The following is a 24,005-nucleotide window of genomic DNA, read 5'->3' as shown; positions in this document are numbered from 1 at the left end:
GCTAATCTCCCCTTCCATCTCTGCAGGGGCTGGCGGCGCGGTCTCCATGGTGCTTGGCACCCGGGGAGGGCCCGGGGAGGGCCCGGGGAGGGGGTGGGGAGCCAGCCAAGTGGGTGCGTTGCTGTCTGTGAATTATCACCACCGGTCGGGCAGCCAGTGAAGTGTTTCCATTCATCCCCACGGAGTGAACTGAAGGGAAAGCGATAATGAAGCAACTGTGGGAGGGAGGCCCTGGGGCAGGGTGGGACTATCTTCACCCCAAGCCCCCTTAGGTAGCCCTTATCTGACGCGAGACAGGTTGGTGCAGCTTGTTAAAGGCCTGAGGAGTAGGGGAAGGAAGAGGGAGAGAGGCAGGGCTCCACGGGAGACCTTTATGCAGGAGTATGACCTCCCTAGAGGCCACCCGGCTAACATGATGGGGAGGGGTTGGGTGCCCAGGGCCCCCGAGATGGGCTGCAGAGACCAGCCTGGGAGCAGGGGCCCCCACCTCCTGTCAGCATCCAGGCTCAGCCTGTGGGTAAGGCCCCCTCAGAACTGAAGTGGGGAGGGGAAGGGGGGGGACCTCCAGCAGCCAGATACAGAGCTGCCACGCCCTCAGACGGTTCCTATATAACTTTTATTTCTGGAAGTTAAAGTAGATACAGCAATATACAAAAACAAAACAAAAAACCAAAACCCCACAATAATATAAATTTTTACACTACGAAGTATACAGTGGAATCTGATGCGGTGACCAGGAGAGCAGCCCACAAGCCACTGAGCAGGTAGTTTGAGCCATCTACAGGGACGGGGCTGGGGACGGGCAGGGGGAGACAGCGGAGAGAAAGCAGGCAGGGCCTGGAGGGCTCGATTCTTGAAGGGAGGGGCCAAGCCTGGGCTCCTCTCAGAACTTTTGCTACAATCAGAGTTAAAACCAGATACACATGCTACCTCAAAGCCACGAACTTTACAATATCGGCGCCAGAGAAGCCTGGATCCTTGCCCCAGGTCCCTCTGATCTAAATCTTCTCTCAGTTTCTGAGTTAAGCTTATTATGAAGTGAAGAGTGTTGCTGGAAAAGGGAGAGCTCTGTGCTACCTACCAACATGTCTAGGCCAAAGGACAGGGATGGATGGCCAAGCACAAGCCCTGTCTGTCTTGGAGAGAAGGTCCCCATTCCCTTATTTCTGAACCTGGTGAGTATGGGTAAAACAAACAGCACTCCCCCCAACTGGGATAAGGTGGTCCTGGACTGCCTGATCTGGTCGGGCCTCTGGGACAGAGGCGGCCCAAATACTGGAGAGCACAAGGTGTTCTGAAACGTACAGTAAATGGGGAGTGCTTCTGCTTCATCTGGGAGGCCCCAATGGGGAGAAGACAGTCACCAGCTTCATCTGTGAGGCCACACTGAGGGGAAAACAGTCACCAGCACTGGGGGGTGAGGTGGGGAGGAGGCCAGGGTGTATACTCCCTCACACAAGGGATAGACCTCAAGTTTATCAGTAAGCCTTTGCCCCTGGCTTAACCAAGTGAAGAAAGGATTAGAGGTGCCGCCGGAAAACATCAAGAAACTGGGATAAGAACCGTATTCCCTGAGCTCAACTAGACCCTTGGGGCCCCACAGTCTGTCGTGTTCCACCTGCTAACTCTCGCCTTCTTATTCCAGGATACCCAAAGCAAACAGAACAGGGGACCTTTCCACACTGGAAGGAGCCCTACACAGGGAAGTAAGGTGGACAGGGAGGAAAGAAGGATCACCCCATCCCTTATAAGGCACCCACAGAACAGCCCAGGCTCTGGAACAGGAGCAGAAGTCCAGGGAGATGGGGGTGGGCGGGCTGGGGCGTCGGGAAACAACAGGTGGGAAGTACTCCTCTGCCCAGCCTTACCTACTAATAGGCCAACACGTTAAAGGGGAAAATAAAAACTTTATTAAAAAATGTCTAGGATGTTTAGGTTGTCCTTCAACCTTCCTTATTTCATAACCAAAGGCCAAGCCACAGCTTCAGATGTCTTTTAAGGACTGGATCTGAAGCCCATTTCAGGATTTCTATAAATTATCAGCCTGAAGAAAGCTGAATGCCTAAAGCACCAAGAAGGCTATTGACTGAGTTGTCTTAAATACAGAAAAGGCTATGCCAATACAGTGTTTTTTGCCCTTTAATTTTTTTTTAATTTAAAAAGAAACCTAGGGGCTGTGAAAGTCCTATCTTCTATTTGGTTGTTAGCAAGGTTAAAAGTGCAACGCCAGGAGTAACGTAGCTAGAGGCAGCCTGTGGCGTGGGCTTACAGAGACAGGCAGAGGGATCCGCGGGCACCAGGAGGCACTTGTCCAAGGACAACACGAGCTGCTGAGAGAGGAGGGCCGGGCCAGCAAGAAAAGACCAGAACATTTCCACTCTCTCTCCCTCTTGCCACCCCTTCCACATCCCCGCCGGTCACAGTCTCAGAGAACACATTCTTATTTGCATTTAGGTAAAAGCGTATCACCCACATTCACTCATTTCTCTATTTTTAAAAGTGCCCAGATTGCTCAAAGATAGCAGAAGTAGGAGATTAAAATCTGGAAGCACAGAGTTAGAGGAGTCTCAGACGATCTGGGGCTGGCTTTGTAAGGGGTGGTAAAACACAGGTAGGTGCCTCCGTCCTTGCTCTCTGCAGCCTCAGCCCGCAGCGCCTCACATCGGGGAGGTAGCGCACTCCGAGGTCAACTCCATGTCGAACGTGAGGGACTCTGGGGGGACAGAGCGGGAGAGCTCGTTCAGTTGCCCAAGCTTGTTCAGTTCTTTCCCCAGCCCGACAGCCCGCAGGGCACACTCCCTTAGCCCTTGTGGGGACAGAGGTTCAGCCACCACTGCCATCCAGTGTCCCTGCCCCATATGGCCAAGACAGGGTCGGATGCTCCAGATTTACTTTCCTCCCTAGAGGGTCTGGTCTTGTGGAAGGGCTCAGCCCTCTTCCTCTCTTAACTCGTTCCCAACCATCCATGTGGAAAGATGGAAGGCTGTCCTCCTGAAGATGTAAGCCTGGGGCCCCCCCGGGGCGGGGAGGGGGGAACTCAGCACCAAAATATGGCTCTTCCCACTCCAGATGGGCTGCAGCCACACAACATCCGGAAGGTCTCAGAGACTTAGCACAAAAATAAAAAAAAAAACCCTCATTAGCTTTCTCTTGTGTATTAAGATGCTAGTACTGGGGATTTATTGGGTTATAGAAAAGATATGATGAACATTAACTTCGCTTGTTTCTTACTGCTGTTTCTCACGTGGCTATAAGAAAATTCGCGCTGGTGGTGCACATTTGGTTTCTAAGGTAGAACATGGCTCTAGAACTTTCTACCAATCCCAGGGAGCCAGCTCTCAGCTTGGTGCATGGCACGCCAAGGGGCCTGACTTCCCTCCTAAGGACAGGCTCTGTCACCCAACACTCACCGAACTGCCCTCCTGCTGAGGGCTCAGCACCTTCACCATTATTTCCAAACTGCATCAATGAATCTAAAGTGCGGGGGGACATCGGCAGGTCAATGGTATTGCTGCACGTCGTTCTGTAGGAAATGGGGAGCAGCAGGAGGGGAAAGGGCCGGGTTGACAAGACACAATGGAGAAAAAAAAAAAAAAAGAACAAAACACACACACACAAGCCATCAAACTCTGGTCTCCAACAGAAAAATAAAAGCTTCAAGCTTTTTAAACACACAAGGTCACTCTGAGTACTCCACGGAGCCCAGGGCGTTCCGCCCCTTAACCGGGTGGCTGTCACCCAGTGTCCTACTCCCGGGAGAACTGAGGACACCAGAAATAAAGGTCAAATTGAGAAGGGAAGCCACTTACGGTGTCACACAGATAAACTTGGTCTTCAGGTATGGAGCAGCACCTGGGAAGAAGAAAACTGGGGTTTACTAACTGGGACCCCACTGCGGGCAGGGGGCAGGAGGAAGCCGGCTGCCGAACACCTCCCTTCATCCTGGAGCAGAGACTGTTTGGAAGCCCCATCTCCCGCCAGAGCTGTCCTCCGGCCACTGTGTCCTACTGGGTGTGCAAGGCGCTGGCAGCTTGGCAGTTCAAGGCTTTCCATAAAGCCTTCCTGACCTGCAGAGACTTTTCAGCCCACTCTGGTCCCACCTGACCCTCAACCACCACCAGCCTCGTTGGTTCTTTCCCCAGATGACGGGAACACTGAGCTGCCCGCATGGGGTCTGTGGACTGCCCTCTGGACTGGCTGAATGTCTTAGCTACAACCTCTCTCGTCTGGGCTCCAACACAACCTAGTCCTGCTCAGATGCCAAAGTCACCGAGTCTCTAAGTGAGACTCATGCTGTTCCAGGGCTCATGCTGTTCCAGGGCCAGAGTCATACTTCCCGCTCCTATGGGCATTCCAACTACTTTTTAGGCGAGCCGTGTTAGTAACTCCCCAGCTGGAGAGCGACATCACACAAAAAAGCAGCCTCTCTGTGAAGGGAGGACCATCGACTCTGGACTGAAGACAGGAGGCCTGGGCCTCATTATGTCTTCCACAGCTAAGACACCAAGAGCAAAGCACTTTCTACCTACCATAAGAGGGAGGGGGAAGAGTGAGAGGGAGGTACCCATCTCAGTCATTTACAATTCTTATTCCATAGTTAGAAGTGTGGGGATTGGAGTAACTGAATTTTAGGTGCTGAATGTTTACACCAAGAGGTCAAGGAGGCTTGGAGGCACTGGCATGAAATCTGGGGGATTCTGGTGCACAAATCACTTAGGAGGTATGGGGCAGGGTAGGGTGGCCCAAGAGAAACAGTTACAAAGCTTCAGGTTTATAGAGAGATGGAGGAATCTGAAAGTGTGCTGACAGTCTGAGAAAAGGCATTGTCAGGGGGTCCTCAGACTGCCACTCAAGGTTATGTGGGGCCAAGAAATAGATTCACGTGGAGCAGAATCCAAGGACACTACCCAGGCAGGGTTCTGGGGTCTTATAAATCCACTGTGGCAAGGACCTGAGGGGAGCCGACATCCTGGACAGAGAAGGATTTAGTTTCCCAGTGATCAGGTAGCTCCGAAAGCTAGCTTCAGCCTGAATTCAGCCAGAGCAGAAACGAAGGAGAACCGAGTTGAAACAGGAGCCATGGCTGTGTATCAGGCTGTCAACATACTTCATCCAATTTGTATGGTTAGGGGGCTGTCATTTTTGAGAGAGGAGTCTCGCCCTCAAGCCATAGAGAAATCCTTTGCGGGGTCTAGTGGCAAAGTAAGAGGATGGCAGAGTCCTAGGAAAGACAATCGGAGCTATCCCCGGGGAGGAAAATACCTTCATGATGGAAAACAAGAGGAAATGAGCAGAGGACACCCACTTGAATGCAGGGACGCCCCCAGCACTTGGCACACCCCATTACCATGCTCCCTCAGTGCCCACTGATTACACTCACCTCCCCCAGGAGGCGGGCACAGCACTCAAGTAATTAACTCCTTTCTCCTGCCTGGAGTCTTGGCCACGCCCCCCGCACCGAAAACGGACTCCAGGCAGGAAAGGACCTTGCCTCCCGGTCACATGGGATGACTGATGATAAAGGAAGATTGGGAAACTGGATCATGAAAGCCAACTTTATTTGCTTTCATGCATTTGGACCGAAAGGTCCTCTGCAAAAGGAACAAAGAGTAGCATGTTGGGGTTGATAAGCACATCTTCCAACTGAAGCACAGCTGGAAAGCCAGATAAGTAGCAGACAGGAAGTGAAAAGTTAGCTCTTCTACAGTAGAACAAAACCCCACACCAGAACAAAGGAAAGAGGGAAGTCAGTTAGCAAGCAACTCAAACTCCCTCTTCCAAGTCTGTCTTTCCCCCATCACGAGAAATTCCTCAAAAGAGGGGGATTCCTAGGAAAGGGGTGTGTGCCTGGATGCATGAGGTCTTTGCACAAAAAATAGTTTTTCCAAAAACAAGTGGGATAGAGAAGCTACCCTCCAAGGATCATTTTGAAGAGCCCCCTGCTGGCTCTCCAAGTAGGGGAAGTTTAGAATAAATAAATAAATAAATAAAAGAATGGCGGACCACAGTCTCCCCACCAGGATCAGGACAGAGAAGAACCCAGAGAGCCAAAGCAGCAAATGGGGATGGGGCAGATTAGAGGGCCGCCCTTCCATGGTGATGACGCTGGCGGGTACAAACTTACTATGAAACAGTGTCTACAGACTTACAGAAACACCCATGCTCTTGCACATGACCCAACCGCTTAATTCAACTGCTGCACACTCTAAATCCTATCCCGCGCCCTGCCACAGGTTACACGCTCCCCCTCCACCGCCACTCCCCCGCCTCTGCTGGTAAACCGCGTTCCCGTGTTGCGAACACTCATTTCCTCCAGAAAGCCTTTCTCCATCCCACACGACACCGCTGACATTGTTCAGTGATGGGGAAAAGGAAACACGCTAGACTCAAGTCTGAGTTGCAAACCTTCCAGCAGCTATTTCGTAAGAAGAGCTGTGCTGGCTGGACATCCTGCTACTGAAGAAGCCTGTTCTCGCCCTCTCAGCAGCATTTTAGGTGTTTGCGCTGAGTGCGTGTGCACTCTTAGCCTGGCAGGATCCCTGTGGGGCAGGGACGAGTGACTCCGACTCCACTCCTCTCTCCAACCCCATCAGCCACCCCAAAAGCACTCGCTACAAAGTTCTTTCCCACAAAGCGGAATAGAACATCACTAGGCTCTTCAGGCATTTACCTGTGTATCTCCCAGAGATCCTGCAATTTCCCCCCTTTCCCCAGAATTAAATGCCTGGCGCGGAAAATCAACAACTACCTGGGTCAGCTTCGGGATGCTCCTGGCTCTCTGGTCGACAGTACTTTCCAAACGCCTCCTCCTTCGGAATGTCGGGGTAGAGATAGACCAGCGGAGACACCAGGATATTGGTAGCGTCCATGATCTTATAGCCCATGATGATTTCAGCAAACGACATGTTGTTCAGCTGCTGCTTAGTATATGGTTCCACTGACTGGATCTGGGTCTTACCTGTCATGGGATATTGTAAGGGAAGATAAGGGAACCTATGGCCAGGTGATCGCAGAGAAAAGGACCCAATTTATGCTTCCTTAAAAGGTAAAGTCTTATGCCAACGTAGCTCCTGGGCCCTGAATGTCCTGTCTAGTCAGTGGGAACTGTGGAAATGCCCAGCTGCCTTCTGTAGAGACAACCCAGGTGACTCACAGACAATATACCAGAAGAACTACTTGCATAAAGTGTATTAACAAGGCAGATAAGAAAGGAGATGAAGAATGAGGTTTAAATGGCAAATATTTCTAGGCAAATATTAGCTCCCAAAATAAGCAAAATAAATCTGGCAAACAACCCACCAGCTGAAAGAATTTGGAGAGAATTCACTGTAAAGCGTCACTTCAAGTCCAAGGTAGTAGAGTGCGAAGCCATCTTTGCCCACTAGGGGGCAGCAGGTGCTTGAAACTAGCAGCAGTGGGGACCGCAGAAACTGCCACCAGGTGGGGCGGGTTAGAGTCCCAACTTACCGCTGATATCCTTCTCTACCCAAGTGAAGGTGACACCTCCTTCTTTGCTGCTTTCACTGAACCGTAGCAGGAAGGTGCCTGGGGGCTTGGTGCTCAAGATGGCCCGCTCCCGCTCCTTACTGATAAAACCCATTATGTACCTGGAGCCAAAGAAAAGCAAAAAGAGGGTCTCCACCACGGGGCTCCAAGAAAGCAGGTGACTTGTTACACACATGCACTCAGCCAGACACATTTCAACCTACCCTTCATTCCAAAGAGCCAGGATGTACTTTTTCACAAGGTCAATGATATTGTCCAGCCAAACCCAGAAGGAGAAGCCTTTGCCAGCCATGTTTTCCTGAAGAAAAGAATAATGGAACAGCTAAGTCTACCCACAGCCACCTCTTTCCTTGGGGCACGATGCCACCAAAATCCCCAGGCCCATCTACCCTCAAGTAGGTCCTACTGGCCACAAGACTATGAGTCTTTAGCCTTCAAGCCCAGTACCATCCTGGACAACCTCACAGGTGAGCACTCCCTCCCACTCCCAGAGGCAGCCCGAGGATTTAACAAGATGGCTTACTTTGCAAAATTTAGCCCACGTAATCTGACACCCTGAATAGTTCACACCAGGTCCTGAAGGAAAAAAAGAATAAAGCAGTGTAATTCACAGCTTTGAATCAAGGTCGTCTTTCCTAATATTTTTATTTATTTATTTGACAGAGAGATCACAAGTAGGCAGAGAGGCAGGCAGAGAGAGAGGGGGAAGCAGGCTCCCTGGTGAGCAGAGAGCCTGATGCGGGGCCCAATCCTAGGACCCTGGAATCATGACCTGAGCTGAAGGCAGAGGCTTAACCCACTGAGCCACCCAGCGCCCACGGTCTTGTTTTCTTGTAAAAGAACACACATTCATACACATCTGTCCCACAATGGGCTGAGACACCACCGGCTTCCACGTGTTTGAAGCTTCCTACTGTTGTATGCATGCCTGTGCTTGCACACGGACACACACATCCACCCTCACAAAACCCCATCATCAGAGCACCTGGGGTGTGGTGGTGGATGACATGTCAAGTCCCCCCCCCCCACCTCCTCCTCATCTTGGCGTGGTGGACTGGGGACCAGTAGCATACACAAATAAGCTGACAGTGTTAAGAGGCTCATGTTTGGGGACAGCACAGGATAAAGTTGCTTTCAGTCCAGGAAGCATGCAAAATAGAAAAAAAATTTTTTTTTTCAGGAGAAAAAAATAAAAACAAGCCCCCAGTTTATTGAAGAAACAGACAGGGATGTCAAGCTTTTACCTCCGCCTTCTAACACGCACTTAAAAACCCCTCTTCCTGGGTGCCTGGGTGGCTCAGTGGGTTAAAGCCTCTGCCTTCGGCTCAGGTCATGATCCCAGGGTCCTGGGTTAGGCCACATATTGGGCTCTCTGCTCAGCGGGGAGCCTGCTTCCTCCCACCCCTGCCCTCTCTGCCTGCCTCTCTGCCTACTTGTGATCTCTGTCAAATAAATAAAATCTTAAAACAAAACAAAACAAACTCTTCCTAAGGCTAGACAAAGTGGTGCTCTGGAAGGGTGAGGGGTCCAGCCACCAGAAGAAGAGACATCTGCCACCCACCTCCGCAGGCACCCACCTCCGCAGGCACCCCCCACCCCCCTAACTGCACAAGCGCATGCGTCCTAGCCCCAGCGGGAGCCTCGCTCAGCACATTTTCCTGAAAACAGCCCCACGGGCCAGATTCCTTTTCTGAGGAGGGCAGCAGGGAAAAGAGGGAAAATGCTGACCTAAGAGTTTCTCAGCCAGTGTCGTCAACTGCTCGATGCTCAGCCCTCGCTTTGTGGTGGAAGAGAATTGCCAGCTCAGCACCTCGGCCACTTGATCCCAGGTGCCAATCGGGGGCTTGGTGAAGAAGTTCACGTTCTGTTGAAAATGACACGGTTGCTCAGTGAGATGAGACAGCGGTGGCCGAGGACCCACATGAGGGACTACAACGGTTTCCAGAGGACGGGCACCTACCTTGGGGTTGTTGGTCAGCATGTTGTACCACAGGATTGATGCCCACGCATTTGGCATCTGACAGATGTTGGAGATCACCACAACTGGCAAGGAATGGGTCTGTGGAGAAAGTAGGCAATGAGCTGGGGAGGCACAGGGCCCTCCCAGCATCCAACAGCTCTTCAGTCATACCTGCAGGTTTTGGAATAAAAGAATGTGCCGTGAACCACACCTACCGCCAACTTTTGGGAAAGAGCGTGGCTGAGTCAGCTCCACAGCCAGGGTGGAGAGAATGCCAAACATGGGCCACAGGGCACAACCAGGAACTTGAAAATCTCACTTGCTCAAACCTGGAACTCACAGCCCTCTGATTCCCCATCTATAACACCTGGAAGGCAGCCTCTGAGAACTGAAGCTGTATCTACCCATTAAAACAGAGGTCCCAGGAGTCAAAGACAAGGATTTTTGCTTTCTTCAGCTCCATCTTTTAACTTAAAGATCAAGGAAGTTGGTAAAAAGAGAAGGCTAAGGGCATGATTGCCTGTGTACTAAAACACTGGCTGTCTAAAGATTATTTTGCCCAAACCTTATAAAGTCAACGATAACTAATTCTAAATACAGATTTTTCACATCAAGTCCGCTAATAGCTGACTTTAGAGTTGACCCTTGAACAACATGGGTTTGAACTGCATGGGTCCATTTATACGTGGATGATTTTTTTTTTTTTTTTTTTTTTTTTTTTTAAAAACAGAGTACAGGGGGCGCCTGGGTGGCTCAGTGGGTTAAGCCGCTGCCTTCGGCTCAGGTCATGATCTCAGGGTCCTGGGATCGAGCCCCACATCGGGCTCTTTGCTCAGCAGGGAGCCTGCTTCCTCCTCTCTCTCTCTCTCTGCCTGCCTCTCTGTCTACTTGTGATCTCTCTCTGTCAAATAAATAAATAAAATCTTTAAAAAAAAAAAATGTTTAAAAAAATAAAAAAAAATTAAAAAAAAAATTAAAAAAAAAAAAAAACAGAGTACAGGACTATAAATGTATTTTCTCTCATGATTTTCTTAACAACATTATCTTTTCTCTAGCTTACTTATTGTATGAATACAACATAGAAAACATGTAACATACAAAATGTGTGCTCATAGACTATGCTATTGGGAAGGCTTCCAGTCAACAACAGGCTGTAAGTTGTTAGGTTTGGGGGTGGGGGTCAAAAGTTACACCCAGATTTTCAACTGGGCAGACGGTTGGCCCCTAACCCATGCTGTTCAATGGTCAAGAAGTACATCTTCTAAGCACTCAAGCAAGACTCTACTTTCAGTGGGATACGCTGAGGTTTTGGGAGAAAAACAAGCAAAAATAAACACAGTGCAAAGCAGAGAGTCATCTCTCTACCGTCTCTAAAGTCCCAACTAGAGGTTCTTGTCTTCAACCACCCCCGCACACAGCCCCATCCCAACTCTGTGGCAGAACTCACCTCAAGGTCAATCTTGAGGCCTTGGTGATACACCTCAGTCTCAAAGGTGATCAGGTGCAGCTCCTCAGTGACAATCAGGGAGGCCTACAACAACAAGGAGGACACTCTCTTCCTCAGAGAAAATGGCCCTGGACACTAACAGCCATGGCTGAGGAGAGTGATAGGCCACAGCCACACTGCACCAAGAAGGGCAGTTAGTTCACCAGGAGGCCATGGACACGTGGCCAGGGACACAACTCTGGGCACATGTGTTCTACGACTCTTAAGTGCTATGATCTTCAAACTCATCCTTTACTAGTTTTATCAGACTAATACAGACCCAAGAGATTATTTGTAAAACGGGGAAGAACACCTGTATGGGTACAGTTTACCCAGTTTAAGGAAAAGACTGTTATCACTGAGATTCTCAGGGTGCCTTTCCCCACTGTTATCCCTGTCCCTACTGGGTTTGGGTTTTCGGTTTATCTTTGGGTTTATCATTTCCTAGCTTTTCTTTATGGCTTTACCGAATTTCTATCTCTAATAACGTATGCGCTGTTTAGTTTTGGATGTTTGTGAACCTAATACAGATGTGATCATACCCTATGTACTGGGGTGCCTCACTTTTTTGCGTCCGCGGCTGTATGACTCTGCTGGTTATTCATATTTACAGCTATATCATATTCCATCACAGGACTCTACACCAAATCCTTTATCAACTCCGTGGTGACGGTGGGCTGCATTTAGGACTTACCGTCAGGCTGCCGTGACATTTTGTACATGTCGTCTCACACATATGTGCAAAGATTTGTCTACTATTAAATCCTGGGAGGGAAGCCTGGGTGGCTCAGTTGGTAAAGCAGCTACCTTCGGCTCAGGTCATGATCCCAGCGTCCTGGGATCGAGTCCCACATCGGGCTCTTTGCTCAGCAGGGAGCCTGCTTCTCCCTCTGCCTCTGCCTGCCATTCTGTCTGCCTGTGCTCTCTCTCTTCCCCTCTCTCTCTCTGATAAATAAATAAAACTTTAAAAATAAATAAATAAATCCTGGGAGTGGCACTGCTGGTTCATTTTTTATAATCCCAAACTGTGTCTCTGAATTGTTTATACTCCCACCAGCAATATCGCAATCTTATTTTCAGTGAGACTTCCAATGAATTTTCAGAAACACAATTCCAATTCATTTTTTTAAGATTTTTTTAAAAATTTATTTGTTTGACAGACAGAGGTCGCAAGTAGGCAGACAGGCAGGCAGAGAGAGAGAGAGAGAAAGAGAGGAGGAAGCAGGCTCCCTGCTGAGCAGGGAGCCCGATGCGGACTCGATCCCAGGACCCTGGGATCATGACCTGACCCAAGGCAGAAGACTTTAACCCACTGAGCCACCCAGGCACCCCAATTCCAATTCATTTTTAAAACACTTTTTTTCCTAACTATAAAAATAATATATGTTCAGTTTAAAATACAATTATTATGAAGATAGGATAGAGCAGTCCCGGGCACGGACAGCAGCAAAAATGCATCAACACTGGCATATATTCTTTGAGAACTCTGGAATACATACACAAATGGGCAAAAAAACTGTGTAGTACGCTTTGCAAACAAATATACTAATTTACTACTCAAATGATTTTGCATCTTACTTTTTTTTTTTTTTTTTTTTTTAAGTAGGTTCCACATCCAATGTGGGGCTTGAATTCATAATCCCAGATCAAGAGTCACCCATGCTCTACCCCATATCTTGCTTTTTCAAAACAAACATGCCACATACATTTTTCTATGTTGTTGAACTTCACTCTTAATAGTCAAGTACTATAAATTCATTTTTTTAAAAAAGGTTTGCTGCATTTTAGAGAAGAGGGAAGACTGGCTCAGGACATAAACACCAGAAAAAGAACAGGGTGTCACAATCTTTTCAAAAGATTAAAAACCAGTTTCTGGTCACATTTACCTATTTTTTTTTTAAGTTTATTATTGACACCAAGCATTCAATAATCTGAATCAAAGGGAGAGAGACAGTAAGGGAAATAGGGGGACGGGTTTTATTCTTTTTCTTAGATGTTTAACCCCAACTTAATTACAACCTTCAGTGGCCTCAGTGAGAAAAACAGGTCACCAAAAATGGAGCCAAGCCATCTCAGCCAGCAGAAGTTGGAAGGGGAATCTGGAAAGCCCCAGGCAAGGTGGAAAACTTCTTTTCTACCAAATGGGTGTGGGTAAGTCAGTCAGGGACTTTCCACTCCTCCTTAAAGATGAGCCAACTCCCACCAACTCCCAGGACCATCATGGAAATGCTCCAAGTTGGAGAACTCCAGAGCAGATGTGACTTCTGACCATGTCATTCTGAGCTGTGGTGATTTTTCTGTATGACTACAGCTTAACCACAGGTTGGTGTCTCTAATTCTGGGCAACAGGAAGGCTCTTGTTCTCTCCCCATCAAAGACGACCCTCCCAGGTGGCTCCCATCCGCAATAATACTCACATCACAATTGGCTCGGCCCCCGTTACCACATCTTTGCTCTCTCAGGGTCTGTAAGAGAGGCAGGGAACACCTGTGTCACGTGAGGCCCCCCCTGCCACCAACCTCCCTCTCCCTCTTCCTGACTCCCCAGGAGACAGAGACCCAGGCTCCCCCCTCATACCAGGTGTTTGAATTCTGCAGACAGGCTGCCATTGTTGGACTCTTCCATGTTCATCACTTTTGTGTTTGTGCCCAGAATGTTAAACTTCCGGGACCTGAATCACAGCAGAGAAACCAAGCACTCAGGTGACTGGGCAGCCAGAAGACAAAGTCAGATTCAGCAAATCAAAAGGAAGCCTCTAGACTGAACTTACCCTCTGAGAGCTGCAACATCCCCGGAGTCTCTGTGAAGAATATAAACTGGTGTTAATAAAACTGGCCCTGGGTTTCTTTGAAAAGTCTACTCTGAATACCTGTCATTTACTCTGCTGGAAAAACCACGGTTTTCCAGGGAATTTCTAGAAACGATTCAATTGCATTTTCTATGGGCAACATGACAACCCTCTCTGTACCTACCCAGCATCACCTCTCCCTTCTCAAGAGACCCTTGGTTCTGCTCAAGTGTCCTTCCTGTGCCCACCTCCAGGGGATCCTGACTGTTGAATACATCAGCAGCCGTCCTGAGGGTGCAGACATGACCTCTACTGTCTCCCTCAAGCTGGGAAGGAGTTACAACCTAGCTGGATTTACTTTTTCCACAGCTTCAACTGAACAGAAGCAAGGAAGCACAGGACCTTAATTACCAGAAGCAGCCATACTGGAACTCAGAAGGGAATGTTGCAAAGCTGATGGTACTCATGATGGTGGAGGCGGCAGACGGAAGATACTGGGTCCTGGGTGACGTAAGTGAGTCACTAATCTCACTGTCAGGAACTTGCCCTAACTCTGCATTTCCAGTTACACTGGGCTGCAAATTTCCTTATTATTTAAGCCACACTGGACTTTCTGTAAAGGTTTACTGTTACCAGTAACTCAGACCATCCCATCTGGTATTAGCTGGAAACATTCCCCCTGGTGTGTCCAGTGTCTTTTGCTCTACTGTGTTTGAATATATGGTTTTTTATATAGTCGCATTTCTCATTCTTTCTTCTTTTTTTTCTTATTTTAAGTATTATCTTAAGAGTGGTTCTCCAGGGCGCCTGGGTGGCTCAGTGGGTTGGGCCGCTGCCTTCGGCTCAGGTCATGATCTCGGGGTCCTGGGATCGAGTCCCGCATCGGGCTCTCTGCTCATCGGGGAGCCTGCTTCCTCCTCTCTCTCTGCCTTTCTCTCTGCCTACTTGTGATCTCTCTCTGTCGAATAAATAAATAAAATATTAAAAAAAAAAAAAGAGTGGTTCTCCATTGCTATATATGCACTAGTGTAGCTCCTATTTATTAATCAGAGCATTTTGTGTGGGTTTATAGATTAAAACTAATTAAATTTTAAGCCATTCAGAAGATATCTTTCCATATATCACATTTAAGAGTCTTGTTACTAGGAAATCCTCCCTCCTGTTTAATCTAGACTTCCTTTTTATGTATTTATTTTTAAGATTTTTTTTTAAAGATTTTATTTATTTATTTGACAGAGAGAGATCACAAGTAGGCAGAGAGGCAGTCAGAGAGAGAGAGAGGAGGAAGTAGGCTCCCTGCTGAGCAGAGAGCCCGATGCGGGACTTGATCCCAGGACCCTGGGATCATGACCTGAGCCGAAGGCAGCACTTAACTGACTGAGTCACTCAGGCGCCCCTCTAGATTTCTTTTTTAGAAAAAAAAAAAATTGTGTATTATACCTTTGATACATACCTGATGAACAATAAAGTGCACTACTGAAAACGTATGTGGATAAGGTCTGACATATGTATGTACATATGCTACATATACCTGTGAAATCACCAGCACGAACTAAATAATGAACAGACCCATGTGATCCCCAAAGTTTCCCCACGCTCATTTGCAATCCATTCCCGAATCCCACACCCCACCCCACCTCTGTCCCCAGGCCACCACTGATCTGCTTTCAGTCCTCATAGATTCATTTTCATTTCTAGAATTCTATATAAATGGAAACTAAAGGAAAGTCTTTTTTTTTTCTTCGCTTGGCTTCTTTCACAGAGTGTAATTATTCTGAGATTTCTTATGTGTTTTAAGTTATCAGTAGTTCATTCCTCTTTATTGGTGAATAGTCCATTCATAGATAGACCATAAATTATGACGTTCCAGTGGCGCAGTTGGTTAGCACAAACTTATAGATATGCCACAAATTATTTGTTCCCCAATTAATGGACATTTCTGTACAGCCCTGTGTGTGGATATATACTCTCATTTCTTTTGGGTTAATACCTTGGAGTGGAATAGGTGGCTCCTAGGGTAGGTGCATGTTTAACTGGTAGGAAACTGCCAAGTTCTTTTCCAAATTGGTTTTATCATTTTGTGATTTTACCATCATTATATTATATATACATTCATCCACATGTATTTAAGATACATGAGTTTAAACATACAGATACATCTGATGGTTAGCAAACAGTACAACTTGAGTTTCTCATTCAAATCCTCTCCAACAGCAAGTCTTCCCAAAACTCCTTCCTGAATAATCCATCCTTTACTCCCCGATTTGAGGTATCATTTTAAACATATATGCATTCTTTATATAAACTTGAAGGTCTATTTCTGGACTCAAGATTTTATTTCAATAGTCAATCAGTTTATTCCTGCACCAGTAACACACTCATTGAGTAGCTGAAACTACATTTTAGTATCTGGCCAGGCACCTTCCCATACCACTCCCACTTATTTTTATTCATTAAAATTTTTTTTTCGGAAGTGAACTGGTGGTCACCAGGGACTGGGAGGATTGGGAAACGGGGGCTTGTTGTCAATGGATGTAGTTTCCATGTTGCAAGATGAAGAAGTTGTGAGATGTGTTGCCCAACAATATGAATATACTTAACACCATATACCTAAAAATGAGTAAGATGGTAAATTCTATGTTAAGATTTTTTACCCTAAAGATAAATAAATACATCCATTTTTTAAAAAAACTATCTTTGTGGAGTGCCTAGGTGGCTCACTTGGTTAAGCACCTGCCTGCAGCTCAGCTCATGATCTCAGGGTCCTGGGATCAAGCCCCGTGTCAAGCTCCCTGCTCAGTGGGGAGTCTGCTTCTCCCTCTCCCTCTCTCCCTGCTCGTGTTTCCTCTCTCTCTCTCTCTCAAATAAATAAAATCTTTAAAAACCCTAAAAAACAAAAACTATCTTTGCTCATTTTTCTCATCTAAGCTACAACTTGAAGAGTTAAGTTACAGAGTTTAAGAAATTCTATTTGCATTTTGTTTGGTGTCATATTAACTGAGAACAATCAACATCTTTATAATGCAAGTCTGCAATTCAGGAATATGATTATTTTGTTACTTTTTACAATATCGCTTCCTCATAAAATTTCATAATTTTCTTCAAAGAGCCCTTAAACATTTCTGTTAAGTTTATTCCAATATATTTTTTTACTTTTTTGCTTATTGCGGAATTATTTTTTCTATTATAATTTCTGACTGGTTAATGCTAATGTATGGCTGAAGTTATTAATTTTTGTTTATTAAACCTACTGCCTTCCATAAGTCCCTTATTTCATTAGTAATTATTTTCCAATCATTCTCATGGTTAATTTCCAGATACTTACATCACCAGAAATGAAGGGTAATTTTCTTTTTTCAAATCTCTTCAAAGTGTATGTGCATTTTAATTTTTGAAAAGTATAGTTAAATTTTGAGAAGTATGTATTCCATTATGTGGTGAAGCGTGGAACAATAAACAGCATCAATTTTTCCCGTATAGTCAGGGTTTTATATGATATGCATAAATTACATTTATAGGTAAAAAAAATTAAATAAAAACGGGGACCCAGGGTCACAGCAGCAATCGCAACTCACATCTGTATCACCAGCTTTATGATTTTGTTCAGGCACGTAAGTGACAATGCACTACAAGACTTTTGAAAACTTTTGTTCAAAAAATGAAGATTCCCTGAATGGAGATGAAGTCTCTTACGTCACATGATTATCTAAGTTCTCATTTCTGTTTCTCATTTGAAAAAAAGAAGAAAGAAGAGTGAAGATACAGAGTACTTACTTGTCAATGCACACTTTAATTTTAAGCTGATAATTTAACTCAGGGAACTTGACCAGCAATCTGTTTCAAAAAACGGGGAAAAAAAAGGTTTTGAGTAAAGAAAAAAAATAACAGTTAACAAAGAAAAGTCAGTAGGCTCCCCGCCAAGCAACTCTTACTTAGAGGAATATAAAATTCAAAACCCTTTGTTTCTAAAAGGTGAAAAAAGCATAATCCCAAATTCCTCTTCCTGCTAGTAGTGTGTCTTTGACCTTATGCCGAGTATCACCTCTTCGGGCCAAGAGGTACTGAAAGAAAGCCTAAGAACCTCGAACTTGGACAAAGTTGTGAGAGATTCACGAAAGAATAGTAAAAGTCGTTTCATGAGAAGTATTACAGGAATACAAGCTCCGCAGCTGGTGTTCTTTCTGTTAAACCTGAAACCTAACACCAAGTTTCTGAAGAGGGAAATTTCACTGCAGAAGGACAAACCCCAACATACCTGTTCTTACTTAGGTGTGAAAGCCACACACACACCTCCTGCCCCCCACCTCCTCCCCCTCCAATCCCCACCCCCAACCCCCCACCCCACACCCTCCCCCCACCCCGCTGCAAGGCACACCACCCATCTGCTCCAGGGCTTCTTAACTTCTGGATCTCAAAGCCTTACTCATTCTCTTAAAATCCTTAGGGAAAAGTAGGCTCCAAGAACAGAAAAAAACCAGCATTATTCTGCCTCTGTTGCAGGACAGAAGGAGACACAACAGCCTAAGAATACAGGCCTGAAATCATAGGACTATGCCCAGTAATCTCCAAAAGAGGTAACCATTCCTTGGCTTTTGACAGGAGAATCACGGAATAAGCTGGTATTATGTCAACAAATTCCATACCTCCCATCCTACCGCCTGTGATGCCTAGAAAGGACAACCATGGCCACCAACTCTGCTCTCATCCTAAGAGCGTCTCTCAATAAAATATCTAGTGAAGGAGGAAGTGCGGGGCCCACCTGACTTTGGTAGTGAACTGGACTCCAGTCTTGATGACCAATGGCCGGTCAGGATGCATGGGCATACACGGCTGCCGCTCAACCACGAAGGCACTGAAAGGCAAAGAGAGGGACAGCGGTCCACATGCTTCACGGGGAACCGGTCTCCATCCTGTGCCTCCGAAGCAAGAGGATAAAGGAAAGAAACCAGAATTCTATGTTACCTTTTCATTAAGTTTCTAAACAGCTCTACAATCCTCTCCTCCAGCATTGGCCGGTGCTGTACAATGGGGTCCCCTTTGTAGGACACTTTCTGCTGCAACTCCTCTAGTTTCTTAATTTGCTGGCGGGTCTGAAGTTGAGATTCCGCTAATGAGGTTATCCTGCCAATAAAATAAGAAAGCTCTTAGTTACCTGAGTCAGTGCGTACCAGGGAGCTGGAGAAGAGGCAGGGAATCCCACAGATACAGACACCACCATGCAGACCCCTCAGATCAGAAAGGGAATTTTTTTTTATTGTGGTAAAATATATATTGCATAAAACTGATCATTTTAAGTGTGTAATTCAGTGGTATTAAATAAGAAAAAGTGGGGGGTGGCTGGCTGGCTTAGTCAGGAGAGCACGTGACTCCTGATCTCGAGTCATGAGTTCAAGACCCACACTGCGCAGAGAGCTTACTAAAAAAATTAAAATAAAAATAAGGGAATCTATTTTGTTTTTTTAAAAATAGTCCTTTCTGGGGTACCTGGGTGGCTCAAGGGCTTAAAGCCTCTGCCTTCAGCTTAGGTCATGATCCCAGGGTCCTGGGATCGAGCCCCACACTGGGCTCTCTGCTCAGCGGGGAGCCTGCTTCCCTCTCTCTCTCTCTACCTGCCTCTCTGCCTACTTGTGATTTCTGTCTGTCAAATAAATAAATAAAATCTTAAAAAAAAAATTTTTTTTTTAAACATAGTCCTTTCCTAAAATTTAAGATTTCAAAGAGAAAGCTAGGCATAGAGGAAGAAGTGTTAAAATTTATCCTCCAGGGCGCCTGGGTGGCTCAGTGGGTTAAGCCGCTGCCTTCGGCCCAGGTCATGATCTCAGGGTCCTGGGATCGAGTCCCACATCGGGCTCTCTGCTCAGCAGGGGGCCTGCTTCCCTTCCTCTCTCTCTGTGATCTCTTCCCTTCCTCTCTCCTACTGTGATCTCTCTGTCAAATAAATAAATAAAATCTTTAAAAAAAAAAAAAAAAAAAAATTTATCCTCCAAAGAAGGGGTGCCTGAGTGGCTCAGTCATTAAGTGTCTGCCTTTGGCTCAGGTCATGATCCCAGGGTCCTAGGACAAAATCCTGCATTAGGCTCCCTACTCAGCCAGGAGCTTTCTCCAACATCTCCCTCTGCCCGCCCCTGCCCCTGCTCATGCTCTCCTCATGCTTTCTTGCTCTAATAAATAAAATCTTAAAACAAACAAAACAAAACAAAACAGAGGCACCTGGGTGGCTCAGTGGATTAAGCCGCTGCCTTCAGCTCAGGTCGTGGTCGTCTCAGGGTCCTGGGATTGATCCCTACATCCGCCTCAGCATCCCTGCTGGGCGGAGAGCCTGCTTCCCCCTCTCTCTCTGCCTGACTCTCTGCCTACTTGTGATCTCTCTCTCTGTCAAATAAATAAATAAAATCTTTAAAAACAAACAAACAAACAAAAAACTTATATTCCCAAGAAGCATGAAGAAGTGACAAGCATTTGAACAAGCATTCGAATTATGAAAAATATGAAATATAAAACTTGGCACTTGCTGTCTTCATCCTCACCTGTCCTTGTACCAAAATGTAGGGACAGGGGAAACGCAATTAGACAGCTCAAGAAGATGAGTTTGAGCTAGGTCTGCCACTATCTGTGCAATCCTGGCCATGTCCCTTCACCTTCGCGGGTCTTCATGACTCCAGGCATGACAGAAGGAGTTGAAGCGCATGATTAATAAAGACTAGAAGACCTCAGAGAGAAGGTGTAGATGTGCTAGGGGGTGGGGGTAGCGGGGGCAGGTAGGAACAGGACAGCTGCTGGAATTTCTGGGCTCCCTGACTCTCTTCTGGCACTTACATTTTCCCATTCCCAGAACCTAAGATTTTTGGTTCCCTGATCAGAAAGCACTTAAGGTGGCCTGTGTGGCTCAGTTGGTTAAGCATCTCCCTTCGGCTCGGTCCTGATCGCAGGGTCCCGGGATCAAGTCCTGCACTGCGCTCCCTGCTGAGCAGGGGGTCTGCTTCTCTCTCTCCCTCTGCCCTTCCCCCACCCCCATCTCCCTCTTTGTGTCTCACAAATAAACAAAATCTTAAAAAAAAAAAAATGTGGGACGCCTGCATGGCTCAGTTAAACATCTGCCTTCAGCTCAGGTCATGATTCCAGGAACCCGGAACTGAATCCCATGTCGAGGTCTCTGCTCAGAGGGGAATCCGCTTCTCCCTCGGTCTCTCCCCAGCTCGTGTTCTCTCTCATCCTCATTCTCTCAAATAAATAAATAAACTCTTAAAAAAATAGAATGTATTTTTTAAAAAGCACTTAAAACTGCTTTCAATGAATTAACAAAATTCAAGGTTAGTGAGGATATGAACAAGCAGGCTTTCTCGTGTAGGGCTGTCCTAAATTTCCAGTTTCATGCTCTACACCTGCTGCGTGTCCTTTTATGTCAAGTTTCTCATAGTTTAAGCTGGTGCATCATAGGCACTGCTGGGCCTTGCACGTCAAGGATGCTCATTAAGGACATGCTGCATGAACAGCACGGAAAGAGCAGATGAACAATCATCCCACCAATGTGAAAATATAGAAATGACTACCGTATTTTCTTTTCAGATTTTTTTTCAAAAGATTTTGTTTATTTATCTGACAGAGACAGATCACAAGTAGGCAGAGAAGCAGGCAGAGAGAGAGATGGGGAAGCAGGCTCCCTGCTGAGCAGAGAGCCAGATGCGGGGCTCAAACCCAGGACCCTGCGATCATGACCCAAGCCAAAGGCAAAGACTTTAACCCACTGAGCCACCCAGGCGCCCCATCTTTTCAGATTTAATTAATGTATTATTTTAGAGAGAGAGCATGCATGCACTGGGGTGGAGGAGCAGAGGGAAAGGGACAAGCAGACTCAGCACCGAGTGCACAGCTCAACATGGGGCTTGATCTCATGACCCTGAGATCAGGACGTGAGCCGAAATCAAGAGTTGGATGCTTAACTGACTGAGCTACTCAGGCGCCCCTAGAGATGACTATCTTTATGTCCATAGATACAGTAACATATGGCGAGGGGGATAGCTACCAAAATACCACGTGTAGGGACCTCTGAAGGATTGTTTGTTTGGTTTTTTTTTTAAGTTTTATTTATTTATTTATTTATTTGACAGAGATCACTAAGTAGGCAGAGGCAGGCAGACAGGGAGAGAAGTGGAGGAAACAGGCTCCCTGCTGAGCAGAGAGCTCGATTTGGGGCTCAATCCCAGGACCCTGGGATCATGACCTGAGCTGAAGGCAGAGCCTTTAACCCACTGAGCCACCCAGGCACCCCTGAATGATGGATTTTTAAAAGACTTTTCTTCTCTTCATTAATTTGCTGTGTATCAACTATTTTCCCTTATAAAAAGCATGCATCACTTTAAGATTATTAGAATAACTAAAATTCAAACTTTGGTCTGTGCCACGTAAGTTAAAACCAAAAGCTTTATTTAAATTATTAAATAAAACGGGGCGCCTGGGTGGCTCAGTCAGCTGGGTGTCTGGCTCTTGGTTTCGGCTCAGGTTGTGACCTTTCAGGCATGGGGTTCTGCACTCAGCACAGAGTTGGCTTCGGATTCTCTCTCTCCCTTTCCCTCCTCCTCTGCCCTTCCTTCCATGTGCGTGCTCTCTCTCTCTCTCAAATAAATAAAAACATATTTAAGATATCGCAACATAGATAAAATTTTATTAAAAAATTGTCCAGGGGTGCCTGGGTGGCTCAGTCATTAAGCGTCTGCCTTCAGCTCAGGTCACGATCCCAGCGTCCTGGGATGGAGGCCCACAGGAAACCTGCTTCTCCCTCTCCCGCTTCCCCTGCTTGTATTCCCTCTCTGTCTCTGTCAAATAAATAAATAAAATCTTTAAAAAGAAAATTGTCCAAATAAAGTAAAACTTTTTAGATTTTAACTCTCAGACTTAACTATTTTTTTTTTAAGATTTTATTTATTTGAGGGCACCTGGGTGGCTCAGTGGGTTAAGCCGCTGCCTTCGGCTCAGGTCATGATCTCAGGGTCCTGGGATCGAGTCCCGCATCGGGCTCTCTGCTCGGCAGGGAGCCTGCTTCCCTCTCTCTCTCTCTCTCTGCCTACCTCTCCATCTACTTGTGATTTCTCTCTGTCAAATAAATAAATAAAAAATCTTAAAAAAAAAAAAAGATTTTATTTATTTGAGATACAGTATGAGCACACACAAACCAGGCAAGGGGTAGACGGAGAGGGAGAGGGAGCAGCAGACACCCCCCCTCAGCGGGGCAGGGAGCCCAATGTAGGGCTTGATCCTAGGACCCTGGGATCAGGACCTGAGCCAAAGGCAGACACTTAACTGACTGAGCCACCCAGGTGCCCCTAGGCTTAATCTGTGTCCATCCAAGTCTGCACCTGTGAGATGCAGTCTACTCCTGAGTTTGCAGTTAAGACCGTAATTTCAGAACAGCGTTCTAGAAAAGAAGGAAACACTCCTCTGCCTGTCATCTTTTACCAGTTTTCGAGGCGATCTAGGCAGATGTTGGGAGGGCCTCCAATGCACGCAATCTGTTGCCGCCTCTTCCAGTCAGCCAGCTCTTCGTCTGTGAGAGTTTTCTGCACATACTCCATCGCAGACAACAGCCCCGCCAACTCACTCACGATGTTCTGGTTGGAAACCAAAACAAAGTCAGGAAACATTTCCTCAGACCGTCTCTAACCACACTCTTTAGTCAATTCCAGAGAAGGAACTCATTAGAAACCAGGCAAGTTCTGCCAGGAAGTGCCATGACCGCCCAGGTCGGGGGGGATGGTGCAGACAGGGAAGGTGGTCTGAGCTCTTACCCGTCGCATCTGGTCCAGCGCCGTGAGCATCTGCTCCAGCTGCTGCATCTTCTGCCTGGTCACTGACTGGTTGTTTCCATTCAGATCCTGCATGTCTGTGGATGAAGGAAAACCCCCTTGATTCGATGGAATACTTGTGTCCTTAACCCTCCCAGAAGCACCAGAGCCCCTCTGTGCACCACCTCCATCCCGGCCACCAAGTCTGAGCAGGCACCCGATACACGAGTCCCAGGACTCAAGTAACAGACGCACTTTCTCCAGCAGATTGTAATGTCTCTAACTGTCACTTGCCTCCTTGACTCTTGAGGGTTTTGTAGTTGAAATCAAAGTCATCCTGGAGATTCTCAACCACTTTCATTTTCTGTTCTAGATCCTGTTTAAAACCAACACACAAAACACACCAAAACAAAACAAAAAGGCAGAAGTGAACAAGAGTTTCCTGGGAAGAGGGAAAGGAAAGTTTCTGAGAATTAAAATGAAGCC

The 24,005-nt window shown here is 46.6% G+C and overlaps 1 protein-coding gene across 5 annotated transcripts in view; it reads right to left on the bottom strand.

Moving 5' to 3' along the window:
• Positions 1–597: 597 nt before the first annotated feature.
• Positions 598–24,005, bottom strand: part of STAT3 (signal transducer and activator of transcription 3) — a 73,771-nt gene continuing 50,363 nt past the window's right edge. For 2 of the 5 annotated variants that reach the window (XM_059149470.1, XM_059149475.1), the window contains 19 exons: positions 23,814–23,895; positions 23,523–23,617; positions 23,194–23,345; positions 18,703–18,861; positions 18,500–18,592; positions 17,515–17,574; positions 13,723–13,752; positions 13,530–13,623; positions 13,370–13,417; positions 10,914–10,997; positions 9,467–9,565; positions 9,235–9,370; positions 8,030–8,082; positions 7,710–7,804; positions 7,468–7,607; positions 6,746–6,958; positions 3,810–3,852; positions 3,411–3,523; positions 598–2,713 (listed from right to left, as the gene is read on the bottom strand). In XM_059149470.1, coding sequence (XP_059005453.1) covers positions 2,658–2,713; positions 3,411–3,523; positions 3,810–3,852; positions 6,746–6,958; positions 7,468–7,607; positions 7,710–7,804; positions 8,030–8,082; positions 9,235–9,370; positions 9,467–9,565; positions 10,914–10,997; positions 13,370–13,417; positions 13,530–13,623; positions 13,723–13,752; positions 17,515–17,574; positions 18,500–18,592; positions 18,703–18,861; positions 23,194–23,345; positions 23,523–23,617; positions 23,814–23,895 — 1,845 coding nt within the window. In that variant the 3' untranslated portion in view covers positions 598–2,657. The remainder of the gene's footprint in view (positions 2,714–3,410; positions 3,524–3,809; positions 3,853–6,745; positions 6,959–7,467; positions 7,608–7,709; positions 7,805–8,029; positions 8,083–9,234; positions 9,371–9,466; positions 9,566–10,913; positions 10,998–13,369; positions 13,418–13,529; positions 13,624–13,722; positions 13,753–17,514; positions 17,575–18,499; positions 18,593–18,702; positions 18,862–23,193; positions 23,346–23,522; positions 23,618–23,813; positions 23,896–24,005) is intronic. The other 3 variants (XM_059149473.1, XM_059149472.1, XM_059149471.1) reach the window with 3 other exon arrangements.

Source organism: Mustela lutreola, chromosome 15, assembly GCF_030435805.1.
Source record: "Mustela lutreola isolate mMusLut2 chromosome 15, mMusLut2.pri, whole genome shotgun sequence".
Taxonomy (NCBI): Eukaryota; Metazoa; Chordata; class Mammalia; order Carnivora; family Mustelidae; genus Mustela; species Mustela lutreola.
The sequence above is the reverse complement of the archived record's forward strand: the minus strand, read 5'-3'. Positions and strand labels throughout refer to the sequence as shown.